The sequence below is a fragment of the Hylobates moloch genome, unplaced genomic scaffold (assembly GCF_009828535.3).
Source record: "Hylobates moloch isolate HMO894 unplaced genomic scaffold, HMol_V3 SCAFFOLD_17, whole genome shotgun sequence".
NCBI classification, from domain to species: Eukaryota; Metazoa; Chordata; class Mammalia; order Primates; family Hylobatidae; genus Hylobates; species Hylobates moloch.
This window is the reverse complement of record NW_026652292.1, coordinates 60,662,952-60,680,183: the sequence shown is the minus strand read 5'-3', so window position 1 is coordinate 60,680,183 and position 17,232 is coordinate 60,662,952. Positions and strand designations below refer to the sequence as shown.

The 17,232-nt window shown below is 40.9% G+C and overlaps 1 protein-coding gene across 5 annotated transcripts in view; it reads right to left on the bottom strand.

Annotated features, from left to right (window-relative positions):
* Window positions 1-1,075: 1,075 nt before the first annotated feature.
* Window positions 1,076-17,232, bottom strand: part of SEPSECS (Sep (O-phosphoserine) tRNA:Sec (selenocysteine) tRNA synthase) — a 50,698-nt gene continuing 34,541 nt past the window's right edge. For 3 of the 5 annotated variants that reach the window (XM_058430154.1, XM_032135247.2, XM_058430153.1), the window contains 2 exons: window positions 17,007-17,097; window positions 11,434-15,548 (listed from right to left, as the gene is read on the bottom strand). In XM_058430154.1, the coding sequence (XP_058286137.1) occupies window positions 15,254-15,548; window positions 17,007-17,097 (386 nt within the window). In that variant the 3' untranslated portion in view covers window positions 11,434-15,253. Of the gene's footprint in view, window positions 1,653-11,322; window positions 15,549-17,006; window positions 17,098-17,232 lie in introns of those variants that run through there. The other 2 variants (XM_058430152.1, XM_032135250.2) reach the window with 2 other exon arrangements.

The window sequence follows — 17,232 nt, the reverse complement described above, 5'->3', positions numbered from 1 at the left end:
CAGTGGTTGGCAGCTCACAGAGCTCTTATAGACAGGGAGGAGACCCAGCCAGCACTGACCACTGGTATTGATGCCCAGGGCAACACAAGGCCTCCTCAACTCCTAGCTCTTAGGACTCACTTGAGTCAGGTTGAGATTCCACTCACTGCGCATGGTCACTATTGTCTGTGCAGTGCTGTTGGCTCCTGGTGTCTGTCCGTGGAGTCCTCATGGAACAAGATGGTTGCTTGAGCTCCAGCTACCATGTCTGTGTTCCAATTGCTTCCTAGGGGCCTCCCTACCCAGTGACCATCACTGAGCACACATTTCACTGATTCATGTGATGGTTCTAAACAAATCTATATATTCTTTGAGAAAGGTGGGAGTCTGTGTCCCCTCCTCCTGAGACTGGGCCAGCCTTTGTGACTTACTTGTTACCAATAAAAGGCAATGGAAGAAAGGCCATGTGCCTCACCCCAGAAAGGTCATGCAGTTTCCAGCTGGTACTCTTGCCAGGCATGCTCTTGGGGGCAGCCACCAGTAAGTCTCATGCCCCAGGATCATCATGGTCAAAATGTCATACCTGAAGGGAATAGTGTTGTTATCAAGACTGCTGGATAGGGCCAGGCACAGTGGCTCACGCTTGTAATCCCAGCACTTTGGGAGGCCAAGGTGGGCGGATCATTTGGGTCAGAAGTTTGAGACCAGCCTGGCCAACATGGTGAAACCCTGTCTCTACTGAAAATACAAAAATTAGCTGGGCGTGGTGTCACACACCTGTAGTCCCAGCTACTTGGGAGGCTGAGGTAGGAGAATCGCTTGAGCCTGGGAGGCGGAGGTTACAGTGAGCAGAGATCTCATCACTGCACTCCAGCCTGGGCAAAAAAAAAAAAAAAAAGACTACTCGATATCAGTCAGAGGGCCCAGCGCTGGTCAGGCCACAGTTCCTGAGAAGTGGTTCCTCTCTCTACTGGAAGCAGTTGGGGGAGCTGCTAGGAGGGTGAGCTCTGGAGGCTGAGTGTTGGGAATCATATGCTGCTTCCTCCGCTCATTGGCGTGTGTCCTTATGCAGGCAATGTTACCCACCCACTGGGCCTCCTTTTTCATCTGTAAAATGGGTATGATAATTGTCACCACCTCACAGAATTGATATGAAAATTAGTTAATACATGAGACAGTCTCAGAACTGTGTCTCACTCAATATCACCTGTTTTATTTCATGCCACCAATTATTTCATAACATTACTGTTTCCTCATATATAGCTTTCTCTCCACTAGAATGTGGCTGTACAGGGCACGCACTATGGTCACTGTGCTGGCGACCATCCTATCCTCACTGCTGGCTCACCACAACCTAGAAGAGTGTCTGTCACACAGCAGGGACTTGAATCAGTTTGGATCAGGTTTTTTGGCTTTTTCTTTTATTTTCGGGTTTGGATCAGGTTTGACTATGTGTAACAGATCAACTTGGAACAACAGTGGCTTTAAAAGGGAGCAGTTTATCTGCCTCTCAGGAATAAGAGGTGTCTGTAGGTGTACACCCCAGGAAAAGTCTTGTGAAACTGTCATCATCAGAGGTCCAGACTCCTTCCACCTTGCTTCTGCAGCAGGTTTAGTATGTCTACTTCATGGCCCACAATGGCTGCTTAAGCTCCAGCCATCACATCTGAATTCTGTGCCAGGAACAAAAAGGCACAAAGAGGCATATCATTTTTCTTTTAGGGAAAATTTCTAGCAGTTCTATACAATAATTTAGTTTACATCTCATTGGCCTAACCTTAATGCATGGTTACATCAGCTAGGAAGCTCATCCCACTGGGAAGGGCAGTGTTATTCCCACTGGGAAGGGCAGCATTATTTCCAGATGAAGTTAGGATTCTAACGGACAGGAGGAAATATTGAGAAGAAATGAGCAGTCTCTGGCCAGTGCTCAGTAAATCTGAGGCAGATAGATAAATGGTCCAGGCCGCCTCCGCCCTTTCCACCCATGCCCTGGGGGTTCCCACTGCCCTGCAGGCCAGCTGACCTGTGATTTGCTCCAGCTTCGTCTCTAGAAGGCTGTGACTACTGCCTGAGAGGGAGTCAAAAGGTAGGAAGGAGACTGGCTCAGGAGAAGGGGATGGTGCAAGGCAGAAGCAGCCACTCTTCCATCCTTGGCATACCCATCCTTGACAATGACACTGTCATCAGTCATCCCTTCTATGCCCAGGGCCTGCTGTGGCAGGGACTTTGGGGGCTTGCTCCAAGGGAGTGAGGATGGCTAAGGATAAGACCAATCTTCTTTACTTCCTAAGACTTCATCACCCCAGGACTTCATCTGCTTGGTTACCAGATGGTTATCACCATCTACCCCCACAGGACACAAGCTGTCACCTTGTGGCCACTGTCAGTGCGAGTCAGCAGTCCTCTGGGCAGGTGTGAAGGTTCCAGCTGATGAATGGGAAACTTCAGGCTGGAGAGGGAGGGCAGGAGCCCTACTCAGCCTCTTGGGTCCCAAGAGCCCTGCATCCTCTTTGGCTCAAGGTGCAAAATCTTCTGAGAAGGTTTGGCCATAGTGGGTTCCAGAAACAGATGCCAAGTCACAAGCTTCTGCTTCTGAAAGGGGAGAGCAGAGAGCTGGATTTGGGCAAATCTAGGCCAGGTTCACACATGCTGAGTGGACAGACTCTGGCTCCTACCCGGATCCTGCTCCTCTGCAGCTTTCTGTGCTCACGGTCATTGTCCACCTCACTCTATCCTGGCCTCTTCTATTGACCACCAGAGCCCCACAGACCATGACCTCTGGCCTGGGCTGAGTCTTCTGGCTGCTAGGAGTGGAGGATTCGCAAAGTTCACAGTCTCATTAGTCCTCAGGAATAAAAAGTCCTACTTGGCTACTAGATGATTCATCACCGCCATCACCAACACCAAAGCCAAGATCAAGGGAAGATCGTCATGGGTCTCTTGAGGACCTGAGCATGGAGGTGGGCACCAATGACGTGCAGAACACTGAGCTCTTCGTCAGCCTTGGCAAAGTGCTTGTCCCATGCTATGTACTTTGCACCTAGCATCCTATTTCGTTTTCCCCTCAACCCTGTGCTGTTGAGACCATTGTTATTATCCCCATTTCACAGATGAGGAAACTGAGGTGTAGAGAGGTAGACTTGCCCAATGACCTCACCTACAGGGAAGCCCCAGTGACCCTGTGGGGAGGTAAAAAAGGACATCTAGAAAATGTGTGATCTCCCCTTGGTGGCAGGGGCCTTACTAGCAAAGCAAGAGCATTGCAGACATGAATTCTGGATCTAGTTATTTTGGTTATCACCTGGCATGACAGAGTGTTAGAGGTGGACTGACCTGGGAGAGGACCAAATCCAAAATTCTCCTTATACGGAGGAGGAAACGGAGGCCAGAGTGGGGAAGCACCTTGCCCTGGCTTCATGTCAGCAGGTCCAACGTGCAGCCTGCTCTCATTTAGTCTGGACACTTCTTGTCCCTGATAAGTTGCTATTTTCTAAAAAGGCTTTTCTTTGGTTTAAAAAAAAAAATTATTTCTGTCCTGTGGGCATGGTTGGATTTTCCCTCAACTTTTCACTAGCACCAAGTGCAAAAAAGGCTGAGGTTGTTACACAGTGACAAGCACCCCCTATCAGTATATTATGGGAGGACAAACAACTTCAAGGGACTCAGCATCATCTTATCATGACACCTCCCACTCCCAAGAGTGATCTACGTAAGTATCATGCTAAACACTTCACAGTTATTCCATGGCATCCCCCAGTCCCTGACGGAGGAACTCCTCCTTACTTTTCCTATCTTGTAGCTGAGGACACTGAGGTTTATCCAGGGAACCTATCCAAGATTACACACTTGATAAACAGCAGAACCAGCTCTAAAGGAGGGTTGGCAAACCACAGCCGACAAGTGAGATCCAACCAGCTGCCTATTTTTGCATGGCCGATGAGCTGAGAATAGTTCTTACACTTTTAGAGGATTGGCCGGTGGGTGGGGGGAAGCAACCAAAGAAGAATATTTCACGACTCATGAAAATTATATGAATTTCAAATGTCAGTGTCCATAAGTAAAGTTTTATTGGGACACTGCCATGCCCATTCATTTACAGATTGTGGCTGCTTTCGAGTAGTTGCAACAGAAATGGTATGGCCAGCAAAGCCTAAAATATTTACTGCCTGGCCCTTTACAGAAAAATTTGCTGACCACCCCCGCTTTAAAGCAAAGGCTCCTACCCCATGTTTTAATGTTCCAAGAAAGCTCCAAGCCTAGCATCAGAACTGTGAGCGTCAGGGTTTCCAGACCTTACCCTCAGGATGACGCCAGACAAGACAAGCCATGGAAGTCACCAAACTTCTCTGGGGCTTAACTGCAAAATAAGGATAATCATCACACCTTGCCTGGCTCCTAAAACTGTCAGAAGATGAAAACAAAATAGTGTACATGAAAGCATTTTGTAATCCAGAAAGCACTCTACAGAAATGGAAATGATTCAGAGAAAGAGGGCTGGTATAAAGGAAAGAAGCCAACTGGAGGAAGTGGGGGCGGGTTTGCCTTGCTTTTGCAGGATTCATTAATAAAACAGACCAAGCCTGTTGGGAATGGCCTTTGTCATAAACCCTGCGCCCCTTGCTCCCTCATGAAGCATATTCTTTACCTTGAAGCATGGATTCACCTCTTAAAACATTTACATTTGGGGCCAGTGTCACCGTCCCAGAGAAATGGCTTGCAGGGCATTCCCAGGTTTGGGCTTCTTCCCAAGGTGTGGGCTTCCTCCACGAGGCAATTTTAAGGCACTAGGAAGACTTCCCTGTCCCCAAATTCACTCTGCTCTTTTCTGCTCACTGATTTGCAAAATTTCACGGAGATTCGTTTCTGTGATTATTCCAAATCTGTTAAAACAAATATTTCTGGACTAGGCTATCATTAAACCCTGTTGGTTATTTCTAGAGTGTGAACAAATCGGTTGGTCATTTGTTCAAGAAATATTTGCTAAGGTCCCACAAAATGTAGGAGACCAATGGGCATTCAAGGGACAGACAAGAGAAGCTAGGAGGGTGAAACCGAATCAGGTGTGGTCACCACTGTGTCCAACCAGCTCCATTTTTCAAGGTGTTTAAGAAAGAGAAGGGAGAAAGAAAAGAAGGTGTAGCAAGGGTTCCAGCAGGCATGGTTAGGGCTGGAACCCTTCTATGATGGAGAAGGGTAAGAGGCAGCAGAGCCCAAGAGCTAAGTTTTGTGGAGACACATTTTGATTGTGTGAAAGGGTATTTGGAGCTGCTGCCTGGTAACTCCGGGGTGGAGTCCACTGCTGCCAGGAACCCCCTCCCACTTACAGGGGAATCTGCTGTTTTTGACTGTCAGCACAAAAGCCAATCTGAACTCGACAGCAGCCCAGCTTTCCTATTGCTCCCCAACCACAGCCACAGCCCCCCTGCTGGCACCATGGATGCCTGACACTCAGCTGATCTTTTAAAAGTGAGAAACAAACAAAATTGTGTGCAGAATTGGATGTTTATTTCCACCATCTGCGTGGCAATACAAGTTCAAGTTATAATGGCATCCGCTCTCCATCAGTATTAGGCAACCATTTAAACATCTACAGCCATTTACTGATTATAAACACACACTAAAAAAAAGGCGGCAAGTGGCATGTGGCCCCGCACCTGCTGCCTCTGTGTGCGTCAGTCAATTTCATGCCTAGGAAGCTCTAGGCTCCATGGGGATGGATCTATAAAGCAGTTTGGTTGGTTGTGGGTTTTACTTTTTTTTCCCTGGGAATAGCATAAACCAAGTTGGCCCAAAATACACTTATTGCAAATAGATGGGAATAAATGGAAAATAGACAATGATCATAAATGCAAACCCAAAAAACGCTGAATTTCCTAATGTTAAAAGGTCCATTTGCTTTTAATTAGAAGATAAAAACTGATGAGTGTTTTTACTGGCCTTTAAGAAAAGTTAGCAGGGATTACTGTTCAAATGCTCCTGCCCACCACCACCCCCACCTCTCCCACCCCAGGAAGGTCTGAGTCACCAGGCAATGACGGAACAGCACATCAACTGGATGTGGTGAGAGAGGCACTGGAAACTGAAGAAATCGATGCATTTTATAGGGGGGAAAAAAAGAAAAGTTGATCCGAAAACTGGGAAAACGTTTTCTGGATCAACTTTTTGTCTTGCAAAAGGTTTCTCTACCTCCTTCAGACCTGCCCCTGGCCGTCATGGGCCTGTGGCTGGCTGCAGCTTGAGACCTGCCTCAGTGCCATCCTGAAGGGGCTGTGTGGTTTTGGGTTGCCATTCTCAGAATCTGCTTTATTACCTGGGAGAGCTAAAATGGGGAATTTCATTAGACTAATGGATTCCTAGGGACTCTGGATCTTACATTTCCAGGTTAATGTCTCCAACGTGAGGTTTGGTTTGGTTTGTCTGAGAGTTTTCTAACTAAAAGTACCTTCTGCCACTGTGGTGTAAAGGACCCACTGATTGCCCATGACCAAGTTTTTTGGAAGGAGGAGTGGGAACAGACCTCTCTCAGCTTCTCATCTGGTCAGAAGCTCCAAGTTCTCCCGGAAAGCTCCTTCATCTCTCTCATGTGATCCATTAAGCGCATCAGAGACTCTTCCACCAGAAGCACCACAGTCAGCTCCTCTGCGCCACCCCGGGGTTGCCTCTCTGTCCCCCTTTCCTTTGAACACTGGTTTTGAGATGGCGCTCTGCCTTCTCGGCTCATTGAGCCTGGCTGGCGGGAACCCAGCATAGCTTGCTTTGTCTTCAATCCATTTTAGAATAAAAGTTAGCTCTATATAACTACAACAATTACCACCCCATCACCAGCATATTACAGAACTAATCCTATTTGGGGTTCTAACTTAGAGCCTCACGTTGGGAAAGTTGGCATTGAAAGTGAATTATTACACACCAGTGTGGACTCAAGTCCATTTCTCATGATAACCAGCAAAATTTGAAGCATGTCAAATTATAATTTCTCCAGCATCCTGAAAGACCTTTGGGAGCCTGTGTGGAGGCATAAACATCTCCTGTAAATCCAGTTTTATTAACCCAGGGGAAAGTTGTTTAAAAAAATAAAAACAAAACAAAAACACTGTCTCAAGTACTTTCAATCTCCCCTCTCTGCACTTTTGTAATTGTCACTGGTTCCTAATGCTTCCTGATTCCCTCCTCTTACCCTTTTCCCACTAAAATCTACCCTTAGGTGATCTTACTTGGATCCTGACTAACGGGTAAAAGAAAGGTCATTACAGAAATGAAACAGACAGCATATTTCATGACATCAAGACATTATTGTTAAACTTTTCAGGTGTGATAATGGTATTGTGACTTAAAAAATGAAAATGAGTCCTTTCCTTTGGTGACACATATTGAAATGTGAGCTACACCCAGAAATGACGATGAGATTTGCTTAAAGTGATAGAGGGGAGGACTGGCTGGTGCTATACATGAAACAAAATTGGACTTGGTATGTGCCAAAGCTGATTAATGGATACTAGGTGTCATCATATTTTTTGGTATATGCTTGAAAGTTTCTATAATAAAAAGTGTGTGTTTTTTTTTTTAACAAAAAGCCCACTATTAGGGAAACATCTGATAAATACATCCAAAGTAAGATGTCACCAACTAATAAGGATAAATAGCAGTTATCTATTTCCTGAGGCATCTGCATTTAACAGGACTTAAAAAGCCTTAAGACAAAGAAATGAATCCAACAGTACAAGTCAGGCAGGAGCAAAGAGGAGGGGAGCGAGTGGCCACCTCCAAAAAGGCCACTGAAGCCAAGCACTCTGAAGAGAGTTCCAGGCTCAATTTTCTTTCTTTATCAGAACGAACAGGATTTAATAAAGATAGGCCAACAAACACAACTACATTTTACAAAGACTGTTTCTGGTGCTATTTTACTGAAGATCTTTTCTAGTTTTTTTTTAACCACCATTTAATAATTTTAAATAAGATTCATTTAATAATAGCTACTATCAGACCACTTGCTATATATGAGACTTTTTGCTAGTACTTTATATATGATAGATTCTTCCATTTGATCTTTATTTCAATCCTGTGAGATATTATCCCCATTTTACTGATGAGTCAAAAGTAACTTGTGCAAGATCACTCGGCCACTAAGTGGCAGGGCCAGGGTTGAAGTCTGGCCTCTCACTTTGTGATCACTGTAGTGCCCAGGAGAAACCTCTTCCTGAAGGTTGGTCACTGAACAACTGATTCACCTTCTCACGGCATATGGACCACTTACCAAAGGTGTGCTAAATCATTAAGTCATGAATCATTCCTCAAAACAGTAGTTAGTATTTAAAATCATAAAATAGCTAAAAAATGATGCCAGACGAAAACAATGGCATAATCTGCGATGGCCAACACAGAAAAGATTCATGAGGCTAATGAACCTTACTGATGATTGGTGTCACTGGAGTAGTACCAAGTGGATGCAATTGGGTTTAGTAGACATGTTTAGAGCAAGGGAGAGAAGAACGAGTAGAAAGGTGTGCAGAAGAGTGTAGGTCATTCTGCTGGCCATGGATATCGAACGTTGGATTCTCTGGGAGGTACATACTGAGGCAAAGTTAGGACAGCAAAAGTTTTGTTGGGGAGTAACACCTGAAAAAAGAAAAGAGGGGAAGCAGGGCAGGGCAGGGGGAGCCCTCGGACTGTGATGCAGACCCAACCAAGTGTCCGCCAGCCCAGCAGGGAGCTCCAGAGCCGCGCTGGGTGGAAATGGCCAGGCCCTTGTATCTGCGCCTTGCTCAGAAACTGGCCATGACTTTGGCTCAAAGACAGGCTTGAGCTAACCTTGAAGGAGCTAACAGCAGGGAGGCTGTCAGCTAAGCACACTCCTTTCAGCTGGGTAGAGTCTTTCCATGCAAGATCTGAACAGAACCTCTTTGTGTCTACCACTCAAGTAAAATTGTTAGAGCTCTGTTCTAGGAGAGATGGAAAACCACTGAGTAGTTTCAATCAGACATGACGAGATTTCATACATAGTTATATAAATATTTAATAATACCTATTGAATCATTCATGCAATAAATATTTGACTGTCTGTCATGTTCCAGGTGCTGTTTAGGTGCTTAGGATACATGAGTGAACAAAACAAAGATTCTGCTTCAGTGGAGTTTATGCTATAGCCAGAGAGGGAGAGACAAACAGTACAACATAATAAATATGTAGATGACATGCTATGTTGGACCTCTGCTCCTCAGTGTGGTCATGGGCCAGCAGTGTGGGCATGCCCTAGGGATTTGCTAGAGATGCTGCCCCACCCCAGACCTAGTGAATTTGAATCTGCATTTTAACAACTCCAGATGATTCTTACAAACCCTAAAACTGAGGCCCAACCCTCAGTTTTAAGACAATTTTTACACATTGTTAAGTGGGGGGAGGGGGAGGGGGAGATAGCTACGGTATTAAAAAGGGTAATCGAGGTAGAGCTCATTGAAAAGGGAGAACTTTGGCAAAAAGTATGAAGGAAGTGAGTTAGCCAAGCATCTGGGTTAAGAGATGTTTCCAGGCAGAGGGACTAGCTTCAGCCAAAGCTCTAAGGCAAAGCATGCCTGGAGTGTTTGAGGAACAGCAAGATTGCCAGTTTTGCTGGAAAGGAGCCGGCAAAGATGAAGAGTTGGGTCAGAAAGATAAAGGAGGAGTGGTTATGATGGCCAGTGCTGTGGGGCCTTTTGGGACACAGCAAGGCCTTGGGCTTATTCTGAGTGACATGGGAGCTACTGCAGGAGTTCGAACAGACAAGTGACAGGACCTGTGTTTCCAGAGGATCACTCTGGCTGTGTGTGCATCAGTCAATTTCATGCCTAGGAAGCTCTGGGCTCCATGGGGATGGATCTATACAGCAGTTTGGTTGGTTGTGGGTTTTACTTTTTTTCCCTGGGAACAGCATAAACCAAGTTGGCCCCATGTGTAAAAGGACATGGGTAGAACCAGGAGAACCAAGGGTACTGTCATAATCCAGACAAGAAACACTGGAAGTTCAGAACTGGCTGGTTACAGAGCAGGTGGGAAATGGCTTGATTTTGGATAAATTAGTAAGTAGATACAGCATGATCTCTTGATGGATTTGGCATAGGATGTGAGAGAGAAAAGTGGAGGATAACTCCAAGGTTTCTGGCCTAATCAACTGAAGAGAAGTTCAGATCACAGATTTTTAGGGGGGAAGATCAACGAATCACCTTTGGCATGTGGAGGTTGAGATGTCCATCAGACATGCAAAAGATGTTGACTAGGCAGTTGCATACAAGTGCGGGGTTCAGGAAAGAAGTCTGCTAAAAGATATCCATTTGGGAGCCATGATCAGCTATTCTACTATAAAGTCATGTAAGAATAGGGCTAAATATACTGAACAATTGGCATGCCTGTAGATCTGCCTATTATACCATAAATTTTGGTCAGATAATATAATCAATGTGGAAGTGTTTGTGATGTGAACTTTTTCTGTGTATCTTTCCGGGTTGTGATCTGAAATTTCAGGTAATTAGTCAATGCACTTTAAATATGGGTTTAAAAAAATTCTCAAAAATGCAAAACAAACGAAAATCCATAAAAGCCAAAATAGAAAAACCCTGAAGATAAAAAATAATGGTCATCTAAAATCAACTGCATACTTTTAACTTAATTTCCACTGGCAAATGGACAAAATTCATTGATAACTCCCCCTCAAAAAAAGTTCTACTGAATAAACTACATAATAATAAATACATTTAAATTTAAATCTAGTACAACTTAGGACAGTATAGCTTTTTGCGGAGCATAATAGCAGTTATTAACAGTAAGTACTCTATGCATAGATACCGAGTTAATCACGTTACCATACATTATCTCATTTAATCTTTAATCCTATAAGGTTGTATCTATTTTATATTTGATGAGACTGAGACTCAAAGAGGCTGAATATGTGACCTCACATGGTTAATAAATGCCAGTGCAGAGATCAAATTCCAAATCAAAGGCCACTACTTGCAAACTTCAAATAGCACAATTTAGATGTGAAATCTAAAGGAGAAAGTGATATTAACCTATTTTCAAATAAAAGATACTATTTCTTTTAGAAAAGATTAAATGCTTCTAAGTACTTCCTACAGTCAATAGATCCTTTGCAAAATGATTGCTGGAATATCGTCTCTTTCCTTTTTTTTTTTTTTTAATTTAGCCCCCAGCCATGACTCATGCTTCTCATTAAGGTATGACTTTTCTTGCTGATTTCTAGACAAGCTGATACTGATGACTGAATCAAAAATGGGCAAGTAATTTAGTTCAGTTATTTGTACTTTCAGATTTTATCTATCGTAATGATTAGGTAAAATAACGTACTGTCAGTGACTTATTAAAAATTTATTTCATGTAATAAATTATATAATTTATTTTTATCTTTAAACAGTCTACACTGAAAACATTTTTGGAAACATCTTTTCCTTTTGGTAAAACAGGTTAGCAGGCTGACATCAGCTTCATATTCTCATGGCTAAAATCCCCCATGGTTATACAGTTAAGCATAGCCTTTCTTTGTGTTTCTCAAGTTGACACCACTTGATAAAAAACAAAACAATATAAACATTTCTAGATTTTGCCTAAGGCCTTAGCTTTAACTGCAGAGTAGTGAGTAGGAAATTACAAACATATATTCATTAGCCTTAAACTTACCATCTTACATGTGCACATACCAAAAGGGCAAGAGGAAAGTAAAAAGTAAGGCACAAAAGGATGCAGTGAGTGTTAGGTCTGTCTACTAAGATTGGCCATAAGAGAAATTAACCAGCATAATATGACAGACAAGGAAAAAAACTGAATAATAGAACCTTTTCTTAAAAAGCTGTTAATAGCATATTCAATTATTATCAAATTATTCAGGTTGTGAGACTTCTAAAATGACCAAATTTCTGTGTATGCAAAACTGGATTTTTTTCAGTTACAAAATAAGGTTGGCCTCAAAAGTGCAAAACATAACAAAATCACTTAAGGGTTTGGCAGAAGTTAGTACATCTCAGAAAGTGGGAAAAGGAAACCCAACTCTTATATGCACCAAATGTGTATGTATTCCAAAAACTTTGTCCGAGTATGAGTCAGACTCACCAGAGTTTTATTGTTGTTGTTTTCAGCTATTGGTTATTTTCCTCTGTGAAGTATAACTCTCAGGATGAACTACTAATTCAATATTAAAGTAACATCAGCAGTAAACACAAATTATCTCTGTTTAAATTTTACTAAAATCTATGGAAGCCACAGACGTAGTCTAAAAATACAAGCTCATTCTGTAGCCCAGTCCTCAATGACAGTTCTTATTATAACGTGGTTAAAGACACAGAACCACAGTGAAGTGCTGATCATAATATTAGAAAAATTTAATTTATATTTAAATTTACCATTCTGTATATCAAGTGCCTATTGGCTGAACAGAACTGTATTCAATAATTCATGTTCTATAACTTCATTCAACTAATACAAAAAGCTAAATAGATTTACAGTTGAACACCAGGTTCCTAAGGCTGGCATCACATATCATTCCCGATAGAGCGAGAATTCATCAGCAGAGGACCTAAGAACCAAACTGCGAGTTTGATTTAAAATTCCTTTCCCTGCCATGTACAAGTAATGCATTGTGTAGTGACCAAAAGAATATTCTATGTTACACAATTTTCTTTTCTAGACAGACTGCCACAGCCCAGTGACTTTAAAAACCTAACTCCAATGTTTTACCTGATAGTTTTAATAAGGGTAGTTGGGTCACAAAGATAGAAGAGGTTATCTTCAGCAATGATTGGTAATGTATCATCCACTGCCTTCATCACAGTACAAAGATAACAAAGGCCAATTATGAGCCTTACCAATCAGTACCAGCAAATTATAATGAATACATCCTTTTTAATACTTATGTGTGGAAATGGGAGTGAGTGAAAATGACACTAGGGTGAGGACAAAGGAAAGCCTGAATAGACAGAACTCTTCAAAAACTGTTGTGAATTCTATGCCCTCAGAGTCAAGTTTTAAGCCAGGAGGAATAAAGCTAGAATTCCAAAACCACTGAGAAAGAAAGGGTTAATAATAAAAACCACAGCTGATTTTCTGCATCAGGAACGAAATGTTGTAACATATCTATCATTCACATGTGAGTTCATGTAATTTATCTTCAATTAGAATTATTATCTATTCAGCAGCTGAAGCCCAAGAACTGCTGATACACTGCAGATGAGAAAACATTTGCTACTCTCCCAGCTCTGGCCTTTCTTAAGCTAGATGATGATCACAACAATATAGATCACTTGTTCTATAAAACAATTTTGGCTTACATGTATAGCAAGCTGCACTGCCAGCATTTACATTTGCAACATTTCAATCCCTTTTTTTGACTCTAGAGGTTGCAACTCTTCAGCTTTATTGGTTCTGCAATTTAGTCCCAAATTCTCATTAAAAATTTACACTTTTTAATCCAGCATTTATTCCCTTGAAATGAGTTACTACAGCTATGTAAATTTTTTTAATGTTTGAACCCCAAAGATAAAATAAATACATTTTTAAATAACCTTTATGATATTCATAGTTAAATACTTCATCTCAAAATAGTCATTGACTTCCAAGGTAGTCAAGCCAGTGACCATAGGCGTCTACCTTACACATTAAAGGAAGTGGTATCTGTCTGAGCTCATGTTTACAGTCTGGGACAATGTACAATGTCACCAAAATACCAGAAAATCCCTTTCTCATATATAGGTTACAATGCCAAATCAATAAGAAAAATGCAGCCCAGAAGGCAACACAGCATTCTCTACCACAGTGTTTTTAAAAGTATGTTCAATGGGCTGTTAACAAATATTTCACTTTAAAAAAATGAGTTTCTCTTTGGATAAGGATATATTACTGGGTTTTTTAGTGAAGGAATTCTTGGAGCCTTCAATATGCCAACAGGCAGGTTTGCAAAGGCAGCTCCAAAATTATTTGTCTGTAAACATTTTCTCCCCATGAGCATCTTTTAGGAACATGATCCACAGAGCTGGTTTTGAGAAAAAGCTTTGGCATGGTGGCATGGTCAGAAGCTTCAGTAAATCTTCAGGCTATGACGTATCTATTTCTTAAAATAGTCTTAAATAAGTCTATTTCTTAAATTAACAACAAAAATTATTGTTAAAGCCAGTAAGTCTGGAATTTCAGACTCAGAAAAATGAGCACATGGGCAAGGAGAGGGGAATACACCTGCTTATCATACTATGTGATTTTCATCTTCTTAGCAAAAATATGTTCAAAAATACCCATGTTAGCTAATTTTGATGATGTCTATGCACAACATCTGAACAAACTAACCAATATATGCAGGGTGCTTAAAGCAAAAACAGTAAGTGGAATAATGTTTTCCCTTATCCAAAAGGAAAAATGCACCAGTGAGTGCCATATAAAACAATTTATAATGACATGTTTAGAACCCATGACCCTGGATATCGCTTAAGATTCTCTATATAGTATAGTTTGATGACATTGATAAAGCTATCTTTTTTGAAGTACTACTGAAAGTTGCTATGGTAAACTTCTCTTTACTCAAGGAGTTTATCTACTTTAGAGGAGTATTTCTCAACCTCAGCACTAATGACATTTTGGGCTGGATAATTCTTTGTTGTGGGGAGTTGTCCCGTGCATTGTAGGATGTTGAGCAGCACCCTGGCCTCTATCGTCTAGACGTTAACAGCATCCCACCAATTGTGACAACCAAAAATGTCTGTAGATGTTGTTCAGATAAGCGAATCATCCCCAGTTGACAGCCATTGCTTTTGGGTCAAAACCAAAGTTTATACCTTGACTCCGCTTCCCTGGGGAATGTCCATTTTACAGCACACTGTGACTTACACATCTCAACAAACAACTAGTAACTAGTGGTCTAAGAGATCTTTCTCAATTCTGTGTGATCAGAAATGGTAAAGAATGGTTAGGAGGAAGCACTCTACATTTCAAAGAGAATTGAAGGTAATTTTACTGTCATTACACTAGTAAAAATTATCTGAGTCATGATGCTTGACAGATATTCTAACAATTAGAAAAATGCTAACTGTATATTATAACCTGTTAAGGATCACAAGGATTGATGCAGTCTAAGAATGGGAAACTTAACAATCATCAATGGCTAGTTCAGACCACAGTCTACTCCTTGATTGAATATTCCCATGAAATTCTCAATTCAAAAATCTCAAGTCTTATCTTTAAACTGTTTGCTTGTACTACAGCCTTATCATTTCTTTCAAATGATCAAGAAGAAACCCTTCGCATGTCATGAAGACGCATCCTGGTATGTGTCAAGAAGTACATTATCTAGTTTTAAAGCCATTTCTTCAATATCCACATCTTCAATTTTGTCATAATTGTCATCACTCTCTTTACTTTGTTCTTTTCTTACCGCCTTTAAACACTTGTCAAGTCTCTTTATGAACAGGTCCACATCCTGCATCTTCATTCCGATGGCTGATGCAGCATTGAGGTAAGCACAAGGGTAATTATTTGTATGTGACATAAAGCCTCTGAAAGTATAGCCACTCACAGTTTGCACGGACCCAAGAGGCACAACCCTGAAAGAAGAAAGATTTACCAATTTAATATGTCTGGTAATGGTAACACAATGTCACCCATAAACAAAAGATATGTGTTACAAAGCCTTACATCCACTTAAGAAGTTTAGAACAGCCATAAATCATGGCCTATGAAAATAGACTGTATTGACTTTAAAATGAAATTCTATAATACACTGCTTTTTTACATAGAAAAGTCCCGCCTCGTGATCATCGTTTACTTATCTTCTATTAAAGACCTATAAGCTCTAGGAATCTCTTTTGATTTTATTTTTGCCAGTATCTTTTTCTCTTTACCTGAAGCTCTAGGAATCTTAAACACCTCTACATCTTCTTTAAAGAGGTAAAAAGAAAATGATTTAGTTTTGTGCCAAATCTGGAATATGACTTCATATATACACACTTTACTGAAATATTGAAATTTGCAAGTCAAACCACTGTAATTGTCATGTGTTACCTCAAATAATCAACAAACTAAAAGTCTAACTATCTGATCAGTGCTACGCAATGGATAGTTTTAAAGCAAAGACACAGAAGAAATTATGTAACTGTTTATAGTGGGGTGGTGGTCAGCAAACAGTAATATTCAGCAAAGGCACCTGCATTTTTAAAGCTTGATTTCACTGGCATATTAGATATAAGCAGATTTCTAATAGTTTAATCGTTTAGCTTTTTTTTTTTTAAAGAAGTCAATTAGGCTCAACCTAAACACAAAGACAAATAGTGGCAATACTAAAAGCAATGTCAAGAACACCATTTTAGAAGTGTCAAAACTAAATTGTATAAAGATAACAGTTCATCAAGGTAAAAAGTAAATTAATCTAAGATTTTACTTTTAAAAAGTTGTCCTGTGTTATAAAATCTCTATCCTCTGATAGCTACAGAAAAATTCTTTAATAGAAGCATGTAAAGTATTTGCAGCAAGATATTTCTTTTCAAGTCATTTTTCTCTGACCTCATCAAATCTAAAATGAAAGATTCATTTTTCAGGCCATGTATATAGAAGACGAAAAAGTAAAATTTTCTGAGGCAGTTACATAGGCAAGGATTGCATACTCTTTTTTTTTTAGTTTAGGAAGAAGGCTTTTCCTTAACACTTTCACTTCAAGTTAGTGATGAAGACGGCTTATTTCTAATACCATAACGTGACTTGCCAAAGATCATCTAACAAAGGAAATAAAGACAAAAAATCTATGTAGAGAGGTAATAAAACTTTGTTTCTGTACATCTATGAAAACAAACAAGATTCACACCTTTTTGTGACTATTTCAGGCATAAGCAGTCCACAGGTGGGCATCAGTAGCCTTACAGATTCTCTAACTCATCATTCTTTACTCCATGATGAATTTGCCAGTATAGTTCAGCATATACTTGGGGGACTATTGTTGAGGAAAGGTATTTTATTGGAGTTAACTTTGAAAAGCCAAATAAACCCACATCTATTTTAAACACACTTACCTGGCTCCAGAAACCTGTCTGGTAAAAAGCATTGAGCCAAGCTGAGTGACAGCTTTGTCATGGTGTTCTTCTAGTGTTTTAAGTGTCATAGCTGAAAAAGAAAAAAGTATCCTAATAAGCCTTGCTTTACTGGCACAAAAATCACTCAAATAATAACAATAATGATGATGAAGACATTACTTTTTATTCATTGTCAAGTGGCACAATTTCACTTTAATGTACTTAA